Raw genomic sequence first — 25,412 nt, 5'->3', positions numbered from 1 at the left:
TGAGGCAGAAGGTGAGGGTCTGAGGAGGGAGGGTGTATGTGTAGGGTTTGCCACAAAAGGCATTGGTCAGTTGAAGGGGGTCAAGAAGGCAGTTACACCCTAAGAAGCGCTCTCTTTTATTGAGCCCCTCCCAGGTGCTAAGCAGCCTTTTCTCAGCACTCACTGCTCCCAATTTACAAAGGGAAGCTGGGACCCAGAGGTCTGATCACTGGTTCCAGTTCCTAATAAAGGCAGCAGCAGGGCCCAGTGTGGCTGGAGTCAAAGTCTGTCAGACTCCAGAGCCCAAGGCCTGACCACCGTGGCATCCTGCCTCTCATTAGGATCCAGAGATGTGGGTGGGAGCAGCTGTGGCGGCAAAGTCCCTCAGCACTCCACACCATAGCGGTCGAAGTGGCGCAGCAGCAGGCCGAGCTCAAGGTGCACGGTGCCACCAGCAGCCGTGTGCAAGCGGTAGCGGTCGGCCCCACTGTAGATGGTGTCTCCGTGTAGCAGCTGTGGTCCACCACCCACGAAGGCCCGGGCTAGCTGCTCCCACCAGCTGCCCAGGGGCCGCCACGTGGGACAGTCCAGCTGATGGGTGCCCGGGCTGCTGGGCACATGGCAAAAGCTGTAGCCAGCAAGCTGGCAGCGGCCAAAGCTGTCCTGGGACCACACCTGGAGATGCAGCCGGGGCCAGCCTGCAGGACAGGAGGGAGAAAAACAGGGAGTGGGCATCATCCAGCCTGGGATATTCAGGATCCAGCCTCCTGTTTCCAAATCCTCTCCCAGATATTCACTGGAGCCCCCACACCCAACCTTCTCCCTCCTGGGTTTCTGCCCCAGCCTTCTACCTGGGCTTCTACCCCGTGATCCATGCCTCCCGCCCCCCACCCCCACAGTAACCAAAGGTATCTTTCTAAATCCATGTTCCTCCACTGCTCAAAACCCTTCCATGGCTCCCCAGTACCCTCAGCGTAAACTCCAACTCCCTTAATATCCAAGTTCCTTTGGATCTGACCTCTGCTGACTTCCTTCTTGTGGCCTCCTCTTCCATGTCCCCATCTCCAGGTAGCCCCTCTGCTCCCCAAGTCCCCAGGTTAGAGCCTTGAGCCTTGTTGTCCTAGAGGTCTCCCTCCTCCCCTCCCCAGGACCCCAGCCTGACCTCCCTGGGCTTGGGGCCTTCTTTCTTGCCCCCTCCGTTCTTTCACCTGGCAGCCATATGCATCTTTCTCTCCCTTCCACAGGTCTCCAAGTATCCTTGGAATACAGATCAACAACTCAGCCTGGCAGTCAAAGCCCTTAGAGATCCAATCCCATCTCACCCTCTACTCTGACCCATATGCTGTGTCAGACTTTGTTCTAGGAGCTGAGGAGAAAGCCCTGAATGAGGCAGAAAAAATTCCTGCCCTTGTGAAGCAGGCATCCTAGACAATGAATATAGGAAATAAGTAAATTATAGGGTATGTCAGATAGTGATAACTGCTCTGGAAAAAGGACAGGGTAGGGTAGGGGTGGGGATGCAGATTTAGAAAAGGGTGGGGGAGGGCAAGAAAGGCTTCATGGAGAAGGTGATATGCACGAAGTCTTAAAGGAGGAAAGTGTGTGCCATGTGGACATCCAGGAAGAGCGCTTCCAGCGAGGGAAAAGCCAGTGCAAAGGCCCTGAGGTGGATGTGTGCCTGGCGTAGCTTATATGGCTTGAGTGGAGTGACCCTAGGGGAGAGAGAGAGGGAGGAATGACAGCGCCACACTGTGCAGGGCCTTGAGCAGCCTGGTAAGATCAGCTTTTATCCTGAGTGTGGAGGGGGCCATGAGATGGTTCTGAGAAGGGAGGGACATGCAGTCTCTGGCTGCATGTAGGAAACAGACCTTGGGGGTACTCTTCCGGGAGGGAGATGAAAATGGATAGCACAGGGTGCTGGGAGAGAAAAAGGGGTAAAAAGTAGCGGGATTTAGGATATATTTCAAAGGTGGAACCAGTGGGATTTCCTGGTGATGAAATGCAGGGTGGAGAAAAGAGAGGAGGCAAGGATGCTGCCAATAGTGGGAGACAGAATTGCCTGTCTCACACCTCCAATTCATCACTCACATGGCAGCCAGAGGATCTTTTTAAAAGTGCTAACTGACTTGTCCACTGCCTGCTCTGGCTCCCCAGTGCCTTCAACAGATGGCCTCAGTTTCCCCGCCTGGCATTCAAGACTCTGCACAGCCTGCCCTCTGCTCCCTGGCATCCTCCCATTCTCTCTTAGCCCTTCAAATACCTCTGGCTCACTCTCCCCTTTGAGCCTTCCCCATGCAGTTCTGTCTAGAACTCTCTTCAATTCCTCTGCTTATTAGCTGCTCCTGGCTCTTCTCATTGCAGTTCAAATGCCCCCTCGTCCAGAAAGCCTTCTGTGATTTCCCTGGCAGGGTCAGTTCCCTCTTCTAGGCTCCTACAGTCCCCTGTGCCCCTCACGGGCTGCCAGGCCTGCCCACTCTGACCTGGCACTATCTGGGTCCATCTTCCACACTGGATAGTGAGTCCTGTGAGAACAGGGCTGGGGCTGTTCATCGCCATGGCATCAGAGTCTCCCTGGCATCACCCAGCACAGGGCAGACCATACGTAAACATTATTTATATCGTTAGAATAAACGGCATATTTACCTGGGCTATGTCCTGGGATCTGTTCCTTTCCAATAACCCAAATTCTTCAGCATAAAATGTTTGCTGACACCCCACTCCCCTGAATGCTCAACTCCTCTGAGCTACACCTCTGCTATTAAGCTGAGGAGCTGCCACTAGTCCCCACACCTGTCTGTTCATCTGGCTCTCTCTCATAACCCCCCTCCAGGCTTCCTCCTCATCCAAGACCCTCTTCATCTGTCTCTTGGAAGCCCCCTCCCCTCCCACCCTGCCCCCCAATCCCATCTCCCCCTCCACTCCCTGGCTCTGCCCAGACCCCCGCCTTTGGGACCTCCTGACAGGCCAGTGGCTGGGGATGCCTCAGCTCAGCCTCTCCAGGCCAGGCGTGGCTGGGAAAGGGGCCCAAAAGGTATGGAAGTAGAGATGGGGCATAGTATTTCCAGCCCCTGCAGCCTTGGTGCTGCTAGCTTCTCGCTCCCATCCCCCTCACCCCAGCCTGGGACCCAGGTCTGGAACCTACCTTGGAGGCCTTTGGTGGCAAAGTGCAGGTCGATGGGATGGGACCAGTAGGCCATGTCCCCCACCTGGGGGGTGTCCACCTGCGTCTGGCCCTCCCGTACGCCCGACAGTAGCTTCCATGCTGCCCCTGTGAGGAAAGCCAGGGCCCTGAGACAGAGAAAGGAGGGGAAGAGACAGCCACCCAGAAGGCAACGACATCACTGTGGCTTTTAGATCCCCATTTCACCCTGGCATTTGAGGTCAGAGGTTACAAAGCATGGGCAGCAGTCAAATGACTGGGTTCAGATCCTGGCACTACGTGTTCCTGCCTTTGCAACCTTGGGTGAGATAACTTTCTCTGCCTCAGTCTCTCATCTGTAAAATGGGTGTAAGAATAATACTTTCCTCATCGTTCTTTGAGAGAATCAGAGTTAATACAGAAAAAGCCCCTAGAACGGCACCTGGGAAATAGTGAGTGCTGGGTAAGGGTTTGATATTTTATCACTATTCCCACCCCCACATTAAAAATCCTAGTGCAAAGACTAAGATGGGGCTGAGGGTATCATCTATGGGGGCACAGTGGAAGAATAGCAATTCTGTTGAGGGGTGATAACAATAGCAAAAGCATACTGGGTGCTCACTACATGCCAGATACTGTATGAAGCACTTTAGGTAATGACTTCATTTAAGCCACCCTCTAGGATTCTTAATCCCCACCCATTCCACCCCATCCCCCAGCTCTCAAAGCCCTCCCCCACCCCCATCCTCAGCTCCCATCGCTTTTCCCCCTCCCCAACTTACAGCCTCACTGGTCCTATTTCTGTTCCCCAGTGTGCCGTGCTCATTCCCACCTCAGGGCCTTTGCACTTACTGCCCAGAAATTGCCACTCCTGGCTCTCCCTATGGCTACCTCTTTTTCATCCTTCAGGCCTCAGCTCAAGTGCCATTTCCAGAGGGGCTCTCCATAGCCCTGCTATCCAAAAACTTGTCTCTTCCACATCATCCCACTTTTTTTTTAATATGTGATCATTCCATTCTACATATATAATCAGTAATTCACAGTATCATCACATAGTTGCCTATTCATCATCATGATCATTTCTTAGAACATTTGCATTAATTCAGAAAAAGAAATAAAAAGACAACATAAAAATAAAACGAAAACAGAAAAAAAAAACAAAAACAATACACACCATACCCCTTCTCCTCCCTTTCACTGATCACTAGCATTTCAAACTAAATTTATTTTAACATTTTCATCCCATTTCTTGTCTTCCTAGCATTGACCACTATTGCAATCATTGCACTCATTTCTTTATCTGCTAGTTTTATTTTCAGTCTCCCCTACTGTGAACACTGGAAAAGCAGGGACTTTGTTCACTGGCCTATTCCCAGGATCTCAAACCCAACACACAGAAGGCTCTCAATAAAAGTTTGTTGGGTAAATGAAAAATCCTATGAGGTGAGTGCTAATATAATACTCTTTTATAGGTAAAGAAACAGGCTCTGAGAAGGAAAGTCACTTGACCATTCATTCCAGTAACATGTATTACACACCTGCTGTGTGCCAGGTGCTGCTTGGGGCATAGTGGTGACCACAGCAGACCAAGGTCCCACAGTAAACTCAGCTCTGTCTGACCATGGAGCCCAAGCCTTTGATCTGACTGCCCCTGAGTTCTCCTCAGGACTAACCCCCATCCCCCGCCCCAATCCCCAACAACTCCCCAGATTAGCAAATTATGTTAGTCGTTGCTCCCTTCAAGGCTGGCTGAGCAAAGCATCAGGCCCTGAGTCAGGCTTTTCACATACCAGCTCTCCCAGTAACCTATGGAGGGTGAATGCCACTCCCACTTTACAGATGAGGAAACTGAGGCTCTGAGAGGGGACAGCACCTGCCCAGGGTCAGAAAGCAGATGAATGGTGGGGCCCAGACTGGAAACTAGGGCTGTCTCTACAGGCTGCCTCTTATCTACTCTGAACTTCCAGGGAATCTCAATACCACACCACCCACCAGTGAGGTCACAGAGGACCTGGGGCCTGCAGGGAAAGTGACAGCCACAGCCACACTCATTGCATGGTCATTTACCTGGTGCCTTACAAACAAGACCCGTTCAAATTCTAATATGAGCCAGGCAAACCCTGCTTGCCAGACCACGTGCTAAGTGCTATTGCTATTCATTTAGTCCTCACAACAGCTCCATGATGTATAGGTTGTTATCATTCCTGTCGTACAGGTAAGGAAACTGAGGCAAGGTCACATAATTAAGAAGTAGCAACTGTTTTTGAACCAACGCAGTCTATGCTCTTGACCTCAACATGGTGACTCCTCTTAGCTGCTTTTTATCTTAAGAAACTGAGGCTGGGAAAGGGAAAGCCCAATGGTCCCCAATTAATTGATGGGGGAATTAGTACTTGAACCCAGAGCTGGTGGCCCTAACCCCTACACATACTGCCTCCGATGGGAAGGTGGGAAAATTGGGGGGTTGGGAGCCTTGCTGGGCCTGCCTCTGTGGACAGACTTGAATGACTGCCAGAATGGTGGGCTACCTTCACGGAGAATTATAAACACCAGGGGGTCAGCTCTCCTCTGTAAATATGGGGTAGAAACATCTACTTTACACTAAGAACTGTAAAGATAGCAGCAATTTGTTAATCAAAGAATTATTAAGATGAGGGAGAGTCTAAGGGCACCCCTAAGCCAGGGAGTGAAGTCCAAACAGAGTTCGGGCTGCGTAGTGTTTTGAGGATTGGAAGTGGAGGGGTACAGCCTACAGTGCCATATGCTTAAGAGGTTGTGTGTTCCGAGGGTAAGAGCCAGAGCCCTCAGCTACTGAGACAGCCTGAGACTCATGAGGATGGTGACTGGGCTTTGGGCGCAGACTCGGAGGGCAGATGGAAGATGAGGATCAGGAAGGAAAGCCGAGCCTCTGGGCTGGGGGTCTGGGTGAAGAAATGAACCGGGACCAGAATACCTGTATGGACGCCCCACTTGCAGAAGAGGCTACTTTCCGAGAAGCCAGTGGCCCCCTTGATCTGCCCGATCACGTGCACCTCGGCCATGGCCCTGAGAGGAGAGAATTAGAAGCACAGTGAGGTAGTGCATTATCTCCACATGATAGTTGAGGAAACTGGGGTCCGACAAGTACGTGGCAGTACCAAGGTTCCAGGCCAGATTCGTCAACCCCCTGCGGGCTTGTGTATTTAACCACACCCTTACTGTCACCCCAGAAGAGTCACCGAAAGATAGGCAGGCTGGGCGGAGAAGCTGGCATTTTAACTGTCCCACCCCAAAATACTTTCCTCCGGCTCAGTACAGCGGAAAGCCCCGCCCCAGGAGCGTAAGACCCCGCCCACATGGGGCAAAGCCCCGCCCCTTGCATGGATCGGCCCCGCGCTCCAGGAGGCGCATGCGTCGTTTCTGCATTTCTGGGCGCAGGACCGCCTTAGCCCCACCTCTCAGAGCAGCGCATGCGTCGTTCCGAACTCGGCGCACATAACGTTTAGGGGGTGCGAAAGTGTCAGCGGGTATTGCAGTCCATGGCGCTAACCTGTCCCTCTCTTAGCGGGCGCTGATTTCTCAGGCCTGTCTTCCGCCTCTCCAGGCTCCTTCCGGCAGCGAGAGAGCTGAGGCGGCGGCCTTTCCGCGGCGGCGCCAGCCTCCGGGTTCCCTGGTTGTTGCTGGGCAACAGCAGCCTGCTCCTCCCAGGCTTAGATCCGCCCTGCGCGTCGCTAATTGGTGCTGGCGTCCTTAGGGGGCGGGGTAAGGATGTGATTGACTGTTTTCTCCTCCCGTCTCGTTCCGGTTGGGGAAAACTGCGTCTCTCCTTCCTCTCAGACACTTGGGCTCGAATGGACGGCTGCCATCTTGAGTGTGGCTGAGGAAGTTTGCGCTCCAATTGTTTTATCCAGATATTCTCTCTCTCTCTTAGCTGATTAGAGAGTAAAAAGTGTTCAACCATTTGGAAAACTGGTCGTTTCTTATAAATATAAATATATGCCCAACTTATCACCAATAATTCCATTCTAGAGCTATTTAGTCAAGAGAAATGAAAGCACGTGCTCACAATAGATTTGTACAAAAATGTTTACTCCAGCTTTGTAAATGGCCCCCAAACTAGAAATAACTCAAAATTCCATAAAAGAATAGATTTTAAAAGAATTGTTATACTCTTACAATGAAATACTACTCAGCAATGAAAAGAAAAACTACCGACATATACAAAACATGTGTGAACCTCAGAAATTTTATACATGGTAGAAAATGTCCAACGTAAAAGAATATTTACCGTATGATTCCACTTACAGGAAGTTCCAGAACTGACAAACCTTCTTTACAGTGATAAAATAACTGCACTGGTTGCCTCCTGGGAGGTTGGGATTGCCTGTAAGAGGGCCCGGATACTCTCTTTTTTTTTTTAAATTTTTTAATTTTATCTTTTTAAATACCAAAGAACACCAAACAAGCGCAAGTATTCTATTTTGATCATTCCATTCTACATATATAATCAGTAATTCACAATATCATCACATAGTTGCATATTCATCATCATGATCATTTCTTGGGATATTTGCACCCAGATACTCTCTTAACAAAATAAGTGCATCAGTCCATGTTCAGTGCCCCCACCCCCCACCCCCCAAAGAAACACTCTCTTCCGTCCAGGACCACAGACCAGAGACTTGAGATAAGGTCAAGGGGGACATGCCCTCCAGGTCATTGTGTGCATCCCTCTGCCTCATAACTGGAAAGAAGTCCTTCCCCATTCGGAGAAACTCCAGAAGTTGGGGAGGAGGATTTCCTTCCATTTTTAGAGGTTACCCCCTGCCGCTTAAGGACGGATAAGTTCAACTTCCTTTTCAGAAATAGTCCCTCTTCCCCCATATTGCTGGTATCGAACAAGACCAGGGTGAATAAATGAGAAATGAGAAACAGAGCCACTGTTTATCTGCAAAAATCTCGTTTTTAAAGATTGGACTCCGCCAATAAGGTCTCCTGTGACCCCACCCGGGTCTAGTCTCAATTATCTCATCAATGCAAAGGGTGCAGGGAGGGTGGGCTAGAGTCAACCGTGTTCACCTGAATTCCTGCGCAGTGCCTTTCCCATCCCCAGTTTCTATGTCCACCCGATCCAGGACTCCAGTGAGAACTGATTCCGTATTTTTAGCAAAACAGGAACTTCAAAAGTTAGACTCACCAACACGAAATGATGGGGCAACATTTCAATATAACATTTATATAGACATAAAATAACTGAACAGGATTATCTCATTAATAGATGTATTTAAAAGCTACCATGGACGGGCCACGGTGGCTTAGCAGGTAAGAGTGCTTGCCTGCCATGCCCGAGGACCCGGGTTTGATTCTCAGTGCCTGCCCATGTAAGGAAAAAAAAAAAAAAAAGCTACCATTTAATGAGTTCTGCCTCTGTGCCAGCCTCTGAACTGACCCTATTACATGCATTATCTGCTTTAATCCTCATAGATATCCACCCGGTAGGTGATATTATAGGCCCCATTTAATATGAAGAAATTATGACAAAATCGTTTGCCTTTAGCCAAATTGATCATAGTTCTTTTCTATCTCTGTCCTTAAACCTTAAGTTAATTTACCTGTTATCCTGCCTGTCTTGATACACACAGGTATCGAAGGAGTCTGAAGGTTGTGCTTGGAGGTCACCCCCCACTTCATAACTTCCACTATCTAACTGTTCATTAAGTCCTATCAGTGCCCTTTCTTTTTTTATTTTAATTTTTTATTTTAGTTATTAAACATGCCATCATACAAACACAAACATTCTTCCCACAGGATCATTCCATTCTACATATATAATCAGTAATTCTCAATATCATCACAGAGTTGCATATTCATCATCATGATCATTTCTTAGAACATTTCCATCAATTCAGAAAAAGAAATAAAAAGAAAACAGAAAAAAATTCATACATACCATACCCCTTACCCTTCCCTTTCATTGATCACTAGCATTTCAATCTACTAATTTTATTGCAACATTTGTTCCCCCTATTATTTATTTATTTTTACTACATGTGTTTTACTCGTCTGTCCATGAGGTAGATAAAAGAAACATCAGACACAAGGCTTTCACAATCACAGTCACACTGTGAAAGCTATATCATTATACAATCATCTTCAAGAAACATGGCTACTGGAACACAGCTCTACAGTTTCAGGCAGTTCCCTCCAGCCTCTCCATTACACCTTAACTAAAAAGATGATATCTATATTATCTGTAAGAATAATTCTCCAGGATAACCTCTCAACTCTGTTTGGAGTCTCTCAGCCATCGACACTTTATTTTGTCTCATTTCTCTCTTCCCCTTGTGGTGGAGAAAGTTTTCTCAATCCCTTGATGCTAAGTCTCAGCTCATTCTAGGGTTTTTCTCAATCCCTTGATGCTGAGTCTCAGCTCATTCTAGGACTTCTGTCCCACGTTGCCAGGAAGATCCACACCCCTCTGGGAGTCACGTCCCATGTAGAGAGGGGGAGGGTGGTGAGTTTGCTTGCTGTGTTGGTTGGAGAGAGAGGCCACATCTGAGCAACAAAAGAGGCTCACTTGGGGGTGACCCTTAAGTCTAATTTTAAGTAGGCTTAGCCTATCCTTTGAGGGGTTAAGTTTCATATGAACAAACCCCAAGATTGGGGTCAGTGCCCTTTCTTAAGTGTTTTTTTTCAGTTGATTTCTTCCCCACTGGTTTTGGTTAGTGATTACGAAAATGGACTCCACAGGTCAACTGCTTGCATTTAAGTGATGGCTCTGTCCCTTTCATGTGGAATAGTTTTGCCTATTTTTTGGTACATTATATAAATGAAATCACACACAGTATATATTCCCTTGTGTCTGCAGTCTTTTGCTCAGTGTTTTTATGAAATTCATCCACACTGTTGCATGTAGCTGTAGCTCTTTCTTTTTCATTGCTGTATCGTTTCTACTGTGTGAAGACACCACTAGTTCTGCATCCTACCATTGGTGGGAATTTCTCTTTTGGTGGACATGGTCCACAACTGTTGGAGTGGAATTTCTGAATCACAGGACATGTTCAGCTATAGAGGAAGCTGCCAAACAGTTTACCAAGGGGTTGAACCAATTTGCTCTCCCAGTGGCAGTGCCTTCGTGGTTCCCCTCTTCCACCAGCCGTTGGTATTTCTCTCTTTTTCCTCTGAGCCTCTCTTTTTCCTCTGATGGGTGTGTGTTGGTGTGGCATTGTGCTTTGCTGATGACTAGTCAAGCCCCCCTTTTTTTTTTAATTAATTTTATTTATTAAGCATACCAACTGTGCTGGTTTGAAAGGATGTATGCCCCCAGAAAAGCCATGTTTTAATCAAAATCCCATTTCATTAAGGTAGAATAATCCCTATTCGATACTAAACGTTTGAAACTGTAATCAGATCATCTCCCTTGATGATGTGATTTAGTCAAGAGTGGTTGTTAAACTGAATTAAGTGACGACATGCCTCCACCCATTTGGGTGGGTTTTGATAAGTTTCTGGAGTCCTATAAAAGAAAAAACATTTTGGAGAAAGAAGGAGATTCATAGAGAGCAGAGAAGAACGACATAGCCATGAGAAGCAGAGAGCCCACAAGCCAGGGACCTTTGGAGATGAAGAAGGAAAATGCCTCCCGGAGAGCTTCATGAAACGGGAAGCCAGGAGAGAAAGTAGCACATGACGTCTTTCTCGCCATGTGCCCTTCCAGCTGAGAGAGAATATCATCGGCCTTCTTGAATCAAGGTGTCTTTTCCTGGATGCCTTTGATTGGACGTTTCTATAGACTTGTTTTAATTGGGCATTTTCTCGGCCTTAGAACTGTAAACTAGCAACTCATTAAATTCCCCCTTTTAAAAGCCAGCGGGATTCTGGTATATCGCATTCCGGCAGCTAGCAAACTAGAACACCAACATACAAACATAAACATTCTTACCATATGATCATTCTATTCTATATATATAATCAGTAGTTCACAATATCATCACATAGTTGTATATTCATCATCATGATCATTTCTTAGAACATTTGCATCAATTCAGAAAAAGAAATAAAAAAACAGAAAAAAATCATAGATAACATACCCTTACCCCTCCCTTTCATTGATCACTAGCATTTCAATCTACTAATTTTGTTGTAACATTTGTTCCCCCTATTATTTATTTATTTTTTTTCCCAGTTTCTATTCACAAAGAAAAAGCTCCAGTCCATCTTTTAATTTTTTTTTTGAAAAATTCCTGACATTACAGAACTAAACTGAAATGTATTAATATTCCACTCTTACATTTCCATGACAAACAGAAAAAAAAAATTCATGAGCCAAAACAAAACAAAAAAACAGGGAAAAGCTTATAAAACTAAATATGGATCTCAGCATTAACAGCTGAACAGAGAAAGGAATTAAAACGCTTTAATTAAAAAATCACGAGTGGATGATAAAGTGTGTAGAAACTGAAAATTTACAAACTATTTAAAACCTGGAATCGCTTGACTGTTCAGAAACTACACAGATGGATCATGGGTGGTGGTGAACAGCAGAAAGGAATTATGGATGAATCTGCATTGTTCTAGCTGCTCCCCATGCCACCCGTCTCCGAGGAAAGCCTGACATTGATTAGATACTGAGCCAGGCTAATGCTGGCAGCAGATCCAGTGATGGTAACCTGCCTATCAGTAGATCCTTCCACTGGGTTCGCAATTTTGATCTGCGCCCCAGACATCTGACGGATCTCGTTGATTTTGGCGCCTTGACGCCCGATTATGCAGCCAATCAAATCATTTGGAATGGTGAGTTCATGAGAAGTAGTCTGAGCAAATGCATCCAAACCTGCACTGAATCCGGTGTTGCCATGCGTCATAGGAAAATGAGACTGTTGCATTGCCAACTGGTGCAGCTTGGTCAACTTTAGAGGTGGTCCCTCCAGGTCAGGGTTGAGGCACATGGACGGGGTGGTGTGGGGAAAGCTCGCACTGTCGCTGCCTGTGCTGTACCTGTCCTGACCACCTGCAAAGATGACCGGAGAACTGGACGGCTTGGGCCGGTACGGGATGGTCACGCCCTTCGGGGGGGACTGGGAGAGAGTCTCCAACATGACCACGCAGATCTGTTTGACACACTCAATGATGGATTGCGGAATACCAGCAATAGTGATGGCCCGCTCAGTCGAGTTGGGGAGTATATCCCCTGCCACCTGGACCTGAGCCCCTGTACTCTCTCGTATTTCTTTGATCTTGCAGCCACCTTTTCCAATGAGAGAGCCACACTGACTAGCAGGGACCACCAGCCTCAGGGTGACTGGGGGTCTACTGGCAGCTGTGCTATTGGTCATAGAGCTGCTGATGTCCTCTTCCAGTTTGTCAATGATCATAGCAAAGGCTTTAAAGATGGCATTAGTGGGTCCAACCAAAGTGATAATTCTCTCAGGACAATTTCCTTCTGAGATGTTGATCCGTGCACCACTCTCTTCACGCATCTTCTTAACTGATTCTCCTTTCTTTCCGATGATACTGCCAACTTCCTTTCCATGCATAAGTAGCCGGATGGTGAGAGTGACATTTAATCCACCTTCAATCACACCGGTGTCCATGTCGAGCAGTGTGCTAGGGAGCTGGACTTTGAGTGGTCAAGTCTTTGGTCACTGGTGGGGGTGAAAGCCAAAAACTGCAGGCGCGAGGCTACTGTGGGGAAAAGGGGAGCGGGCGGGAAGGGGAAGGGCGGGAGGCCGGGGGCGGAACAATAGGGGCGGGCGGGAAGGCGAGGGGGGCCCCCCGCGGGCGGGCGGAGGAGGAAGGGGGGGTGGAGGAGGAGGAGAAGGAAGGGGTAAAGAGACCCCGGGGCGGGTGGAGGGCGGGCAGGCGGGAGAGGGCGCAGGCTGCGGCTGCTCCGGCTGCTGCCTCTGCTGGTCTCTATTTATTTATTTTTAATCCATATGTTTTATTCATCTGTCCATAAGGTAGATAAAAGAAACATAAGACACAAGGTTTTCACAATCACACAGTCACATTGCGAAAGCTATATCATTATACAATCATCTTCAAGAAACATGGTCAATAAAAAAAATTAAATTAAAAAAAGAAACATGGTCGGGCCCCTTTCTTATATGCCCACTGTTCCCTTGGATTTCCTCTTTTGTGAAGTGTCTATTCAATTCTTTCACCTGCTTGTCTGCTGGATTATGTGTCTTTTCTTTATTGATTTGTAGGATCTATATACAGAGATATATGCATACACATATGCATACATCCTGCGTTCCAGACTCATTCTTTTTCTTCTTTTTTTATTGTAAAGAATAACATATATATATAAAAGCAATACATTTCAAAGCACACCACACAATTAGTTATAGAACAGATTTCAGAATTTGATGTGTGTTACAGTTCCACAATTTCAGGTTTTTCCTTCTGGCTGCTCCAAGACACTGGAGACTAAAAGAAATATCAATATACTCATTCAGTAATCACACTCGTTTGTTAAATCCTATCCTCTCTTTTATAACTCCATCTTCTCCTTTTATCTTTTTAAATTATTTTTATTGATATATATTATATATTCACACACCATGTAATCATACAAAGTGTACAATCAGTCGTTCACAATATCACCATATAGCCGTGCATCACAATCAACTTGTTTCCTTCCTTTTTGTGAAAAATAACATATACGCAAAAAAAAGCAATAAATTGCAAAGCACATTGCAACAATTAGTTGTAGAACAGATTTCAGAGTTTGGTATCAGTTACAATTCCACAATTTTAGGTTTTTACCTCTAGCTGCTCTAAGATACTGGAGACTGAAAGAAATATCAGTATAATGATGCAGCAGTCATACTCATTTGTTAAACCCTACCTTCTCTGTATAACTTCACCATCACCTTTGACTTTCTCCCACTCTTCAGGGGTATTTGGGCTATGCCTATGCTAACTTTTTCATGTTGGAAGGGGCTGTCAATAATATGGGATAGGGGGATGGAACTAATTGATATTCTGGAGAGGCTGGTCTCTCTGTATTTTAAATCTTATATAACGCCCTAGGTATTCTTTAGGATTGGCAGAAATGGTTTTGTTTGGGGTTTAACAAGTTATGACCAGTTATTATAAACAATGTTTAACTGAAGCTTGCATAAGAGTGACCTCCAGGGTAGCCTCTGGACTCCATTTGAACTCTATTAGCCACTGGTACCTTATCTGTTACACTTCTTTCTCCTTTTTGGTCAGGATGGCATTGTTGATCCCATGATGCCAGGCCAGGCTTATCCCTGGGAGTCATCTCCCATGCTACCAGGGAGACTTTCACCCCTGGATGTCACTGACTCATTCTTTTTGTTTGTTTATTTGTTTAGTAATATAAACAACATGAACATTTATTTCTGTCCCATGAAACTATTTAAAAGTAAGCAGCCCAGGGCAGACATGATAGCTCTTCAGTGTCAGAGAGGTGGGCCCTGTCTCTTGTGGCCAGTATTGTCCTTAGCTCTAGCTGACTCATTCTTTTTTTTGACTCATTCTTTTTAACAGCAGAATTCTCCCAAGAACAAGGGAATTCTCCGATATAACCAAAGTGCCAATTTAACATTCAACACAGTATAATTTTTTTCTTTTTTTTTGGGTGCACGGTCTGGGAATCGAACCCGGGTCTCCCGCATGAAAGGCGGGCATTCTAGCCACTGAACTACCCATGCACCCAACACAGTATAAATTTAACATTGACACAAAGCTACCATCTAACCTATAGTTTATATTTAAACTTGCCCAATTGTCCCAATAATGTCCTTTATTGCTATCCTCTCTACATGCAGGATCACACTTTGTATTTAGTGGTCATGTCTCTTTAGTCTTCTTTAATCTAGAACAGTTCTGCCAGCTTTTTCATTTTTCATTTTCACTTTTTGGTTTTTCATGACATGGACTTTTTTTTTTAAGTGAAGGCCAGCTATTTTATAGAGTGTCCCTCAGTTGGTTTTTGTCTCATGTTTCCTTATGATTAGATTCAGGTTCTGCGTTTCTGGCAGGAAAACCACAGAAGTGATCTGGACTTGCTCAGTGCATCATATTGGGAGGCCATGAGGTCAGCTTGTCTCATGACTGGCACTGTCACCTTCTATGAATTGATTAAGGCAGTGCCACTGTTATTGCTTTTCACCACTATTATTGTTTTTCCTTTGTAACAAATAAATAATTCTTGGGAAGATCCTAAGAGACTAAATAAATACCTGGCCCTTATCAAACGTTCATTGAACAGTTCAAGCTTCAATTGATGATCCTTTTTGGAATCTGATGTCTAATATTCCAAGACCACCATAAACTAAGAGGCCTGGAGCTTCTACAACCTGTGGAGGAGGTAAGGTGGGCAGACATGCAAGGTCAGGGGTGGTCAGAGAGGTCTTAGCTGGAAGGGAAGTGCTCTCTAGGATGGCCTGGGAGGATGAGGGGATCTGCAGACCTTGGAAAGTCTGTAGAAAACTGAGGCTGGAAGGGCTTCATGCCTGCTTCCCACAAATATGTTTTGAAGTCCTGCTCTGTGCCAACCACTCTTCTAGGCCCCAAGGCACAGTAGTGAAAAAAACAGACCAAATCTCAGCCCTCACGGAGCTGACACCGAGTCAGCTCTGGAGTACCTCTGGAGTACCCAGAGTACAAACAAAAGAAATATATAGTACAATATGCTATAGCGATGAGTGACATGAAAAAAACAGGAGCAGCGTTAAGGAGACAGAGTAACAGGATAGCTATCTCTTCTGGGTAAAAGAATCCTGCCCCCTCCTCCTCCTTGTCTACCCTCCCCTGGGTCTCCCTGCCTCTGTCATCTGTCAGAATTTCTGGCTGAGCCAAGTGCACTCGCAGACACCATCTGCTTTCCCCAGGAGCGGAGCCTGTGCCAGCTCCAGCGTCTGGACTGTTGGCACAGAGCCTCGGAGCAAGGGAACTCCGGCTCTGGCCCCACCTCGGGGCGGGGGAATCCTCTGGTCTGGTTGTAACTGGTGAAAGGGAGGGCTTCTGAGAAGGGGAGGCCAGTGCAAGCCAGGTGGGCTCCCTGAAGGAGGTGGAGGCCTGCAGGCGAGGAGGATCCCCTAACTGGAATGACGGAGATGGATACAAATAATAATATTAATAAACACATCAAACATGCTTAAAGCACCTACTCTATGCCAGGCTTTGGCTAAATGTTGGATGTTTGTCATTGGACCTAATCTAAGTGCTTTATGCATATCATCATATCTAAGAACCGGGGAGTATTTTCCCCATTTAACAGACGAAGAAACTGAGGTTCAGAGAGATTCACCCATTGTCCAGACAGAGGTCACACAGCAAGTAAACTTGCAGAACCTGGATAGGGACCCAGGTCTGTGTGGGCCCAAACACTGACCCCTCACTACCGAAGGGTGCACAAACAATTGTTGGTGTTATTACTGCGCAACACGGAGGGAGGGGAGAGGCGCGGCCAAGCCAGGGAGGCCCTGGAGAATCGGGGACGCCCCCTCACCCGGCCCGCGGCGGCTTGGTCCTGGGATTGGAGGGGACGCGCCTCTGAGTAGGTTCCTGTCTCAGGGGGATCCCCGCTCGCCCCTGTACACCCGGCCTAGGAGGGGCCGAGGCCCGCGCTGACGTCGGCCTTCAAGGCCCCCGCGGCGGCGACAGCGGAGGGGCGGAGTCCGGGAGTCCGCTGCCCCGCCCCTACCCCCTTCCCCGCCCCCGCGCGCTGCGGGCGGGGGGATGGTGAGGGGCTCGGGGCGGAGCGCAGACCCGTAGTTCCCCCATGCCCCGGCCGCGCGCGTGGGTGTCTCAGCGCGGGGCTCGCTGAGGGCCTTACCTCCCCCGGAGGCGGGGAGCGGGGCGAGTGCCGGTGCCGGGGGCCCAGGAAGTCCTGGCGTGTAGAGTGGGCGGTGAGTGAGGGGCGACGGGGCGGGGTGGGGGGGCGGTTGGAACCGCCTCTCCCGGACCTGGCGTTGGGTATACCCTGGGTGAGGAAATCGGCCCATCCCAGGTTTAGAGCGAGGCTTGGGGCCCCCCAGGAGGATCGTGGGGCGAGAACCATATTCTTTGTGGTTGTGTTGAGCGTGTGCGTGTGTGTGTGTGGTGGGGTTGGGGGTGATATGGGGGAAGGTGTGCAAAAGGGGATTCAGGTACAGCGGAGGGTGTGTGGGGAGCTGTGAGTGTGGTGGAGTTCTGGGGGGTCATGGGTGTGGGTGGAGGGTTCCCGGCAGGGGCCAAGGGAAGGGATGGAAACTGGGGAGGGTTGCCAGGGACAGTGTGTGTGCGAAGCCTGTTCCTGCGAGGGTTGTGCGTGTGTGTTCAAATGCTGTGAGGGTTAGGAGTGTGCCAGGAGACACTTGGGATGAAGGTGTAAGAAGGTTGTGAGCCTGGAAGAGGTGTTTACTGGAGCCCATGTTTCTTGGGGCAAAGATGCAAGGAGTTATTTGGGGGAGGCAGGTGTGGAGGTGGAAGTGGGGTTTGCCTGGATGGGTATATGTGGCTGCGGATTTGGGTAGGAAGGGCAGGCTGTGCAGGCCTGAGAGGGAGGGCATGGGGAAGAGCCTGGTCTAAAGTGAAGTGTAAGGTTCATTAAGAATGGGGGATGTGTGTGCATGTGTTAAAGGGTGTGTGGAGGTGGGATGAGTGTGTATGGAGGAGGTTAATGGAGCAAGTGTGCAAGGCAGGGTTTGAAATATGTGTGCAACAAATATATGGCAAGAGAGGAGGGGAAGTTCCACCCAGAATTCAATGTCCAGACCCCCTGAGTTCTCTTCCCAACTTGGGTTAGTTTCTTTCACTCTCTGGGCCTCAGTTTTCCCATCTGTCAAATAGATTTGAAGGTCGTGGAAGTAATCAGTCTCAGCCTGGAGTCTGTCCAGAGACAGGCTGGAGCTGATTCAGGGGAAGGATGAAGACAGACTTCTAACTTGTGTTTTTCTTCCCTCTGTCCCCCAGGAAACCACTCCTGGAGCCTCCCCTCCCCTCCCCACCATGGACAGCCCCAGTCTGCGCGAGCTCCAGCAGCCTTTGCTGGCAGGTATAGGCTGTGAGCCCCCTGCCCAGAAGACTGGCGAGCCCAGGCTGGGGGCCCCTTTGAGAGAGACAGCCTTTGCAGAGTCCCTGAAGGGTTGGCAGTCCCTGCCTCCACCTCTTCCCTCTGTGAGTGCTGGCCTTGGGGAGCCCGGCCCTGCCAACTTTGAGGTAGGAGCAGCAGGCCTTAGAAGGACCCCAGGGAGGGGGCTGTGGGTGAACCCATCCTTGGTCAGCATCCAGCAGACTGGTCTGGGGGTGGGGAGGGTGCCTGCCTTCGGCCTGGAGTCTCAATTCCCAATTGTATGTGGATTTCCTAGTTGTCCAGTTATGGTTCTACCTGTTGTATGTGTTTCCCTGTTTTGTTTTGAACGTTTTTCTCACCAGATTTGTTCCTTGTTTTTGTTTCCAAACCTCTGGTTCTCTGTCTTTCCACTGCTCTTTGACTCCCCTGTTCTCCATCTGTCTGTCTCTTTCCAGAGCTGATGTGCCTCTTGCCTCTGCTGGCCCCGATCTGTTTGTTTGTTTGTTTTTCAAGTTAATGCCACTTTTTATTTTTTACTTCTTGTACATATTTTCAAACTTGTTTATTTCTTAAACACGGTTTTCCAGTTACAATTGCTATGTGACAAATCATTTCAAAACTTAGTATTTTAAAACAAGAACAATCACTATCATATTTCATGGTTTCTATAGGTCTAGGATTTGGGAAGGACTCCGTTGGGGGGTTTTGCCTCAGGATCGTCTCCTGCCTTTCCTGTAGGCAGCCAGCGGCTGCAGCTGGCACAGAGTGGGGCTGCAGCAGCTAAAGGCTGGCTGGTATTTCTCCCTCTCCATATAGACTCAGGGCTTCAGCATGCGGTCTCTCCGTGGGGGCTAGTTTGGGCTTTCTCAAAGCATGGCAGCTTCCAGGCACTACCTACGTGCCCCCCTGCATGGGTGTTTCCGCAAAACACATGCGGCCTCACCTTTCCTCACTTAGCCTTGCAAGTCCAGCAGCATCACTTCCTTCGGCTTCTCTTAGTTACAGGAGCCGCAGGCTTAAGGAGCGGGGACAGACACCACAACTCTTGATGAGAGGAGAATGAAAGTCACACGGCAAGAAGAACGTATGGGAAGGAAGATTGTTGTGTTCATTTTTGCAAAATATACACTCTACCACACGTAGTGTTTCAGTTTGCTAAAGCTGTGAGAATTCAATATACCAGAAATGGGTTGGCTTTTACAATGGCAATTTATTAGCTTACAAATTTACAGTTCTAAGGTCAAGAAAATGTCCAAATTAAGGCATCAACTGGATGATACCTTCTCCGAAGAAAGGCTGCTGGCATCTGGGACACCTGTGTTACATGGGAAGGCCCACAGCTGGTGTCTGCTGGTCCTGGGTTTCGTTGCCTTCAGCTTCTGGCTTCCGTGGCTCTCTCTTAGCTTCTCCTGGGGCTTTTTTTTCTCTCTAAACTCTTTCTGTTTTTTCTGTTCTTTATCCTCTCATAAAGGACTCCAGTAAAAGGATTAAGACCCAATTGAAATAACCTAACCATAAGGTCCCCCCCCCCCACAGTAGGTCTGCACTCACATGAATGGATTAAAAAAGCCTGACCTTTCCTGGGGTACATAAAAATTTCAGACCATCACATGTAGTAAGCATCATTTTCACATAGTCTGTCTTATAATTTCAGTATCTGAAGACTTTGAAGGTCTTATTTCTGCTGTTTCTTATTCATGGTGCCTTCTGTGCCTGGTCATCTTTGTCTGCTGGTCATTGTATGTGGAAAATTATTTTAGGAATCATTTAAGGCCTACAATAAGGTACCTTACTCCAGAGAGGATGCGGTTTGCTTCTGCCAGCTGCCCCGGGGGCATTACCAGTTAGAGATCATTTTTAATCTAGTTTAAGATCTGAATGAAAGTTTAAATCATCTGGGATTGGCAAATACCTGCTAGCCAGAAGGGACCGTCTATGCTTATTTAACCTCTCTGTTAAGTTAATCGTGGTTTTCATTTCAGTTCTGGCCTTACAGAAATTCCTTAATATTTGTGCGCTCTTTGATGCTTGTAAGATTTTTTGGGGGGTGGAAGGGAAGGGGGACGGAGATGTGATTCATTTTTGATTATTTTCTATTTTAATTTTTTTATTTTATTTTTACAAACACACCCCCTTCCCCCAGGATTTTTTTAAAAACTTCGTTTTATTAGGAATCTATAATTGTCAGCAGGCGAATCGGTCCTTGTAATTTAGGCTACTAGAGCAGTCTCCCCCAATTTCCATCTTTTTGCGGGCCCCTGCTCTCAATGATGTGTCACCTCTCCAGGGTTTTTTAACTCAGGGTTTATAAAAATTGTAGTGTCTATAGTTGGGCCTGTGAACTCCTCAGAATTGAACTCAAGACTTTGGGTGTAGACCCACTTCTCTCTGGAGACAGCCCAACGCTTCCCCTCCAAGGGATCCAGGATGCAAAAAAGTCAGGAGCCCATGTCTTGAAATACTCTTCTGTCTTGGTGTTTGTGGGGGCTGTTGGTCAGTGGAGGCTCTGGGGAGCAGAGTGGAGTTGGAGATGCCCACCCGGGCCCTTCCTACCCCTAGGATACGTCATCCAGTGACAGTGACTCGGACTGGGATGGGGGCGGCCATCTCTCCCCGCTTCTACCCCATGACCACCTCGGCTTGGCCGTCTTCTCCATGCTGTGCTGTTTCTGGCCGGTGGGCATCGCAGCCTTCTGCCTGGCTCAGAAGGTCAGTGTGTGTGTGTTGTGTAGTGTGGTGTCTGGGTATGTGCACGCGTGTAATGCATGGTATTACATGTGCATATGTATTGTGTGGTATTTCTGTGTGTGTCTGTGTGTACTGTGTGGTGTCACTATACGTGTGTGTGTCCGTATGTCTTTTTGGGTGTGTTTACAGGCTTTGTTCATTCATTCAGCAAATATCTCCTGAACACCTACTGTGTGCCAGGCACTGTGCTAAGTCCTGGGGCTGCAGTATAGGCCACAAAAACCTCCCTAGTTATAAGTAAGAGGGGTTTATTATTTTTTCAACTAGTGTTTACAAATAAGCACCTACTGTGTGCCAGGCCCTGTTCAAGATATTGAATATCTAACAATGAACAAAACAAAGTTCCTCATCTTCATGGAAGTGACATTCCAGTGGGGGAGGCCCACAATAAACAAGATAAATAGTAAAATTTATAGTAGGCCATATGCCAAGGAGAAAACTAAATCAGGGAAGAGTGATGGGAGTGTGTACGGAGGTGGGGAGCAAAGTTTTAAATAAGGTCACCTGGGAAGGCTTCACGGGGTAAGGACTTTGGCAGGAAGTGATGACATGGCCATGTGGATACTTGAGGGAACAACATTTGGGCAGAGGGAACAGCCAGTGTGAAGGCCTTGAGGTAGGAGTTAGGGTGTTCAAGGAGCAGGAAGGAAACTGGCAAGGCTGGAGTGGCATGAAGAAGGGAGAGGGTGGCAAGAGGTGAGGTCAGGGAGAGAACAGGGTCTCATCATGTGGGCCATGGTAAGGGCTTTGGCTTCTGGCTAGAGATAGGGCCACAGAGGGCTGTGAGCAGAGAAAGAACATGCAGGGACCTGGATCCCTCTTGCTGCGGTGAGGGAATCCTCAGGGGGCCAGGGGAGGAGAGGGAAGACCAGTTAGGAAATGAAGACCAATGTAGGACTCAGGTGCTTGTAAAGCCACAGGTGGAGCTGAAGGAGCGGGTGCTAGCTGGGCCTTTTGGACAAGTCAGACCACTACAGAACCTGTCCCCTGTGAGGTCGCTGCTGCCTGGGAGGCTGGCTTGCCTACGCCAGGAGCCTGAAGACACCAGGAAGCTGGAGCAAGGACACCCACTGCTGTGAGCAGGAGAGCGTGTGGGCAGGAAGCTGATGCCGTCACCACCCAGCAAGCTGGGGAAGGCACAGTAGGGTTTCCCTGCTAAACCAGAGGCAATCACCAGGTGCCTTTGTTCTCCTAATGCACACCAAGCTGCAAAGGAGTCTGGGAAATGTAGTTTTTTTTTTTTAATCTCTCCAGTCTCTCCAGAAGGAGGAGCTAGACATTAAGATTGAGAGAGCCATTCCAAGGACCTAAAACAAAAGTAGAAGCCAGCCTAGCCCTACCCTAGTGGGATTTTTGGACCTGGCAGGTTGGACAGATCTCCCCTAGATAAACCTGTGCACAAAAGTAAAATCGGAGTTTGGTTGGACGCACAAAGCAGAGGTGTGTGGTGCTTGGGTGCATTTAATAGTGGGATTTTATCCAGTCGTGAAGGTTAGGGAAGACGATATTAAATGAAATGAGCCTAAAGCTGAAATCTGAAGGCTGAGGGGACGTTCACAAAGTGAAGGTGAAGTGCGTCACTTCTTGTCATTCAGGGATCTGCTGCCGCAGTCGTCAGAACCAAAGTAGCACAGCCCCTCATTCTCGGACCCTGACTTTCCTACAAAACACTGATCACTGCCTACAATTATCTGGGTATTTGTTTCCTGTTTTGGATCTCCCCTGCTAACACGTGGCACCAGGTTCTTTTGATTGTTCACTACTGAATATAGTATTTGTGAACTGCATGCCTGCAGGTAAGAACAAATGAATGAATGGATGGATGGATGGATGGATGGATGGATGGATGCAGGGCCTTCTAGACCAGCACTGTCCAACAGAAATATAATATGAACCCCATATATATTCTCAATTTTTTAAGTGGGCACATTTAAAAAGTAAAAAGAAATAGATGAAATTAATTGTAATCATAGATATTACCTAACTCAGTAGAGCCAAAATATAATTATTTCAATGTGTCATCAATATAAAAAAAATTACACATGATATATCTTAACATTAATTTCTTCTCTACGCAGTCTTTGGGATCCTGTGTACTTATTTGACACTCATGGCACATCTGAGTTTATGCCAACCGCATTTCAGGTGCACATACAGCACACTGCCATCATGGCCGAGCTCGGTGGCTGCTGCTGTTGTAGATGTTGTGAAGGGTTCTGCCCTCCACCCCCAGCCCCAGGAGCAGTGGGGAGCTCTGGAAAGGTTGACAGCAGGGTGTGAGGGGTAAATGGTATTTTCAGATTGGTCTTTTTATGAGATCACTCCAGTTGCCAAGGTGCAAGTGGGAGATGCAGGGAGCCCAGTGGGGAGGCTCCTGTGGGCCTCCAGGCCCGGGTGGGGTGGGGTGGTGGTGGTTAGATGAGCCGCTGGGTCAGTGTGTTGGTGTGTCGGTAGGGTCTGGGGTTTGGCCTCCATCTCTGGGGGCAGGGGAGGGCATGTGGTGGAGTGTCAAGCTTCAGGAAAAGCAGCCGAGGAAAGGCTCCCCCGCTGTCAGGATGGATCTTCAGACAGGGCAGGGAGAGCAGAGTAAAGAACGGAATGAGAGTTATAAGCCAATTGAAAAAATATATGTGCACATTCCCAGTGACCTTGGGGTGTGGTGTGTGTGTGTCAAGTGAGTGGGGGGTTGGGTGCAGTGATGTTGGGCATCAGCTGATCACTGCTGAAGCTGGGTGGGGGGGTAAATGGGGGCTCATTAGATCCCTGTCCCCTGAAAAACCTCTGTGTACAAAATAGTACACTTTGCAAGAAAGCATATACAAAAAAAAAAAAAAAATCTGCGCGTAAGTCACCTCCCTTGGGGGCAGGGAAGGGGACTGGGTATAAAAGAGAAAAAGGCATGAAAAAGAAAACAAGAGTCATGCCTTGGAGGAGAAAATAAATGGAACAAAGGATCCCGGTACAGACATCAGGGCTGAAACCAGGCGTTTCATCAGAAGGCTGTACAGCGTGGCAGTTAAGAAATGGACTCAAATCCTGGGTCTGCCCCTCTGGGATACTTGGGCACTTAACCTCTTTGTGCCTAATTTTCATCTGTACAGTGGGAAGAATTCCTACCTTAGAGCGGTCACCATGGAGACCAGATGCATTAGAACAATGACAGGTAGCAATGTCTGTATGTCAGTTATGAAAATGAATCACCCAGTATCCCCAGTGCCCAGCCCTGTCTGACTCATAGTAGGTGTTCTTTCTCTGTTTGTGGAACATTTGAATGAATGGATGGATGGATAGGTTGGGTGGTGTGTGTGTGGGGGGGTGGTCTGGGAGGGATGGGGGTAGGCTGCGGGTAGCAGGTTGGGGAGGAGGGGACACCCAGGTCATCGCCGTCCCCTGCCTCCGCAGACCAACAAGGCTTGGGCCAAGGGGGACGTCCAGGGGGCAGGGGCCGCCTCCCGCCGCGCCCTGCTGCTGGGGGTCCTGGCCGTGGGGCTGGGCGTGTGCACGTACGCCGCCGCCCTGCTGAGCCTGGCCGCCTATCTCGCCTCCCGAGACCCGCCCTAGTGGCCCCCGCGGTGAACCCCGAGGCCGGCCCCCCAATGTGTCGGTGCGTTCAGCGGAGAGATCCCGGCGGATGGCGGCAGCCCGCGCGCGCCGGAACCGTACAGCCCCTCCCCTCCCTGGCCATCGCTCACCCGCCGGCGGCAATAAACACCAGACGCCCTTGCAGCCCAATCTGTGTCTGTTGTGTGTGGGGAAGGACGGAGGGGCGGGGGGGCGGTTGAGATCAGCCGGGGATGGGCCGGGGTGACAGTCTGCGGTGGGCAGCCACAAGGTGCCCCGTGGACCCCAGAACTGAGACGATGGGACCAGAGGGGCCGAGGGTTTCCAAACTTTTGCACGGCAGCCTTCATGACCCAGGCAGCCTCGTCCCACCCTTAGAAGCAGTCTGCGTAGCTGGCCCGTGGGACTTGAGCCTCCCTTTCCCCCCTGCAGAACACGACCCATTTTCCCCACTGCTGTGGCAGGGGTGAGGGCTCAGTGACGTCGCATATGGAAGGGGCTGCTGCTCAAATCAACCTAGGGGACAAAAGGGAAGCGAGAAAGTTGAGGCAGAGTCGGCTGCTGGCTGCCGGGTGCGCTGTCTCTCCACCTCTTGGTCCTGGTGGGCTCTGTCAGCTTCACTCCCGGCCAAGCTCCCACCACCACCTCTTTTTGGGGAGAAAAGGGGCCCCAGCAGCTCAAGTACCCAGAGAGATCTTCCTTCCCAGGTGACGCTATTGGCTGGGACTGGAATCAAATGGCCCGAGGGCAGATTGTTCTGGAAGCTTTGGTGCTGGTACTAGAAAACGGAGAGGGGAGGGGGCAGGTGGGCAGTGCTCCACACACAGGGAATGTATGAATGAAGGGTGGATTAGTTTTCACTCAGTCTAATGCCATCCCAGTGGGTTTTAGAAAACACTGTGGCCCCCCGCTTTCTCCTGAGTGAAACGTGGCACTTCATTTCAAGCTGAAGATATGTATGATTTTCCTTCTTGG

The 25,412-nt window shown here is 48.6% G+C and overlaps 2 protein-coding genes and 1 pseudogene across 8 annotated transcripts; 1 reads left to right on the top strand and 2 right to left on the bottom strand.

Annotated features, from left to right (window-relative positions):
• Positions 1-78: 78 nt before the first annotated feature.
• B9D2 (B9 domain containing 2) lies at positions 79-6,817 on the bottom strand. Of its 5 annotated transcripts, none has more exons than XM_077131755.1 (4): positions 6,553-6,817; positions 6,072-6,163; positions 3,122-3,247; positions 79-677 (listed from the first exon to the last, which is right to left on the bottom strand). In XM_077131755.1, exons 1-4 carry the CDS (start codon positions 6,567-6,569, stop codon positions 364-366), a joined length of 549 nt encoding a protein of 182 aa, XP_076987870.1. In that variant the 5' UTR covers positions 6,570-6,817; the 3' UTR covers positions 79-363. The 5 variants fall into 5 exon arrangements, with proteins under 5 accessions (XP_076987870.1, XP_076987869.1, XP_076987873.1 ...); XM_077131754.1 differs by lacking the exon at positions 6,553-6,817 and adding an exon at positions 6,337-6,434; XM_077131758.1 differs by lacking the exon at positions 6,553-6,817 and adding an exon at positions 6,317-6,415.
• TMEM91 (transmembrane protein 91) lies at positions 5,148-24,600 on the top strand. Of its 3 annotated transcripts, none has more exons than XM_077131760.1 (4): positions 5,148-5,333; positions 18,029-18,274; positions 20,688-20,837; positions 24,279-24,600. In XM_077131760.1, exons 2-4 carry the CDS (start codon positions 18,065-18,067, stop codon positions 24,435-24,437), a joined length of 519 nt encoding a protein of 172 aa, XP_076987875.1. In that variant the 5' UTR covers positions 5,148-5,333; positions 18,029-18,064; the 3' UTR covers positions 24,438-24,600. The 3 variants fall into 3 exon arrangements, with proteins under 3 accessions (XP_076987875.1, XP_076987874.1, XP_076987876.1); XM_077131759.1 differs by lacking the exon at positions 5,148-5,333 and adding an exon at positions 16,845-16,983; XM_077131761.1 differs by lacking the exons at positions 5,148-5,333; positions 24,279-24,600 and adding exons at positions 16,845-16,983; positions 22,472-23,567.
• On the bottom strand, positions 11,305-12,796 carry LOC143659118 (poly(rC)-binding protein 2 pseudogene; annotated as a pseudogene).
• Positions 24,601-25,412: the final 812 nt, after the last annotated feature.

This window comes from Tamandua tetradactyla, chromosome 16 (genome assembly GCF_023851605.1).
Source record: "Tamandua tetradactyla isolate mTamTet1 chromosome 16, mTamTet1.pri, whole genome shotgun sequence".
Lineage (NCBI taxonomy): Eukaryota > Metazoa > Chordata > Mammalia > Pilosa > Myrmecophagidae > Tamandua > Tamandua tetradactyla.
Note: the sequence above shows the minus strand (reverse complement) of the source record. Positions and strands in the feature narration are given on the sequence as shown.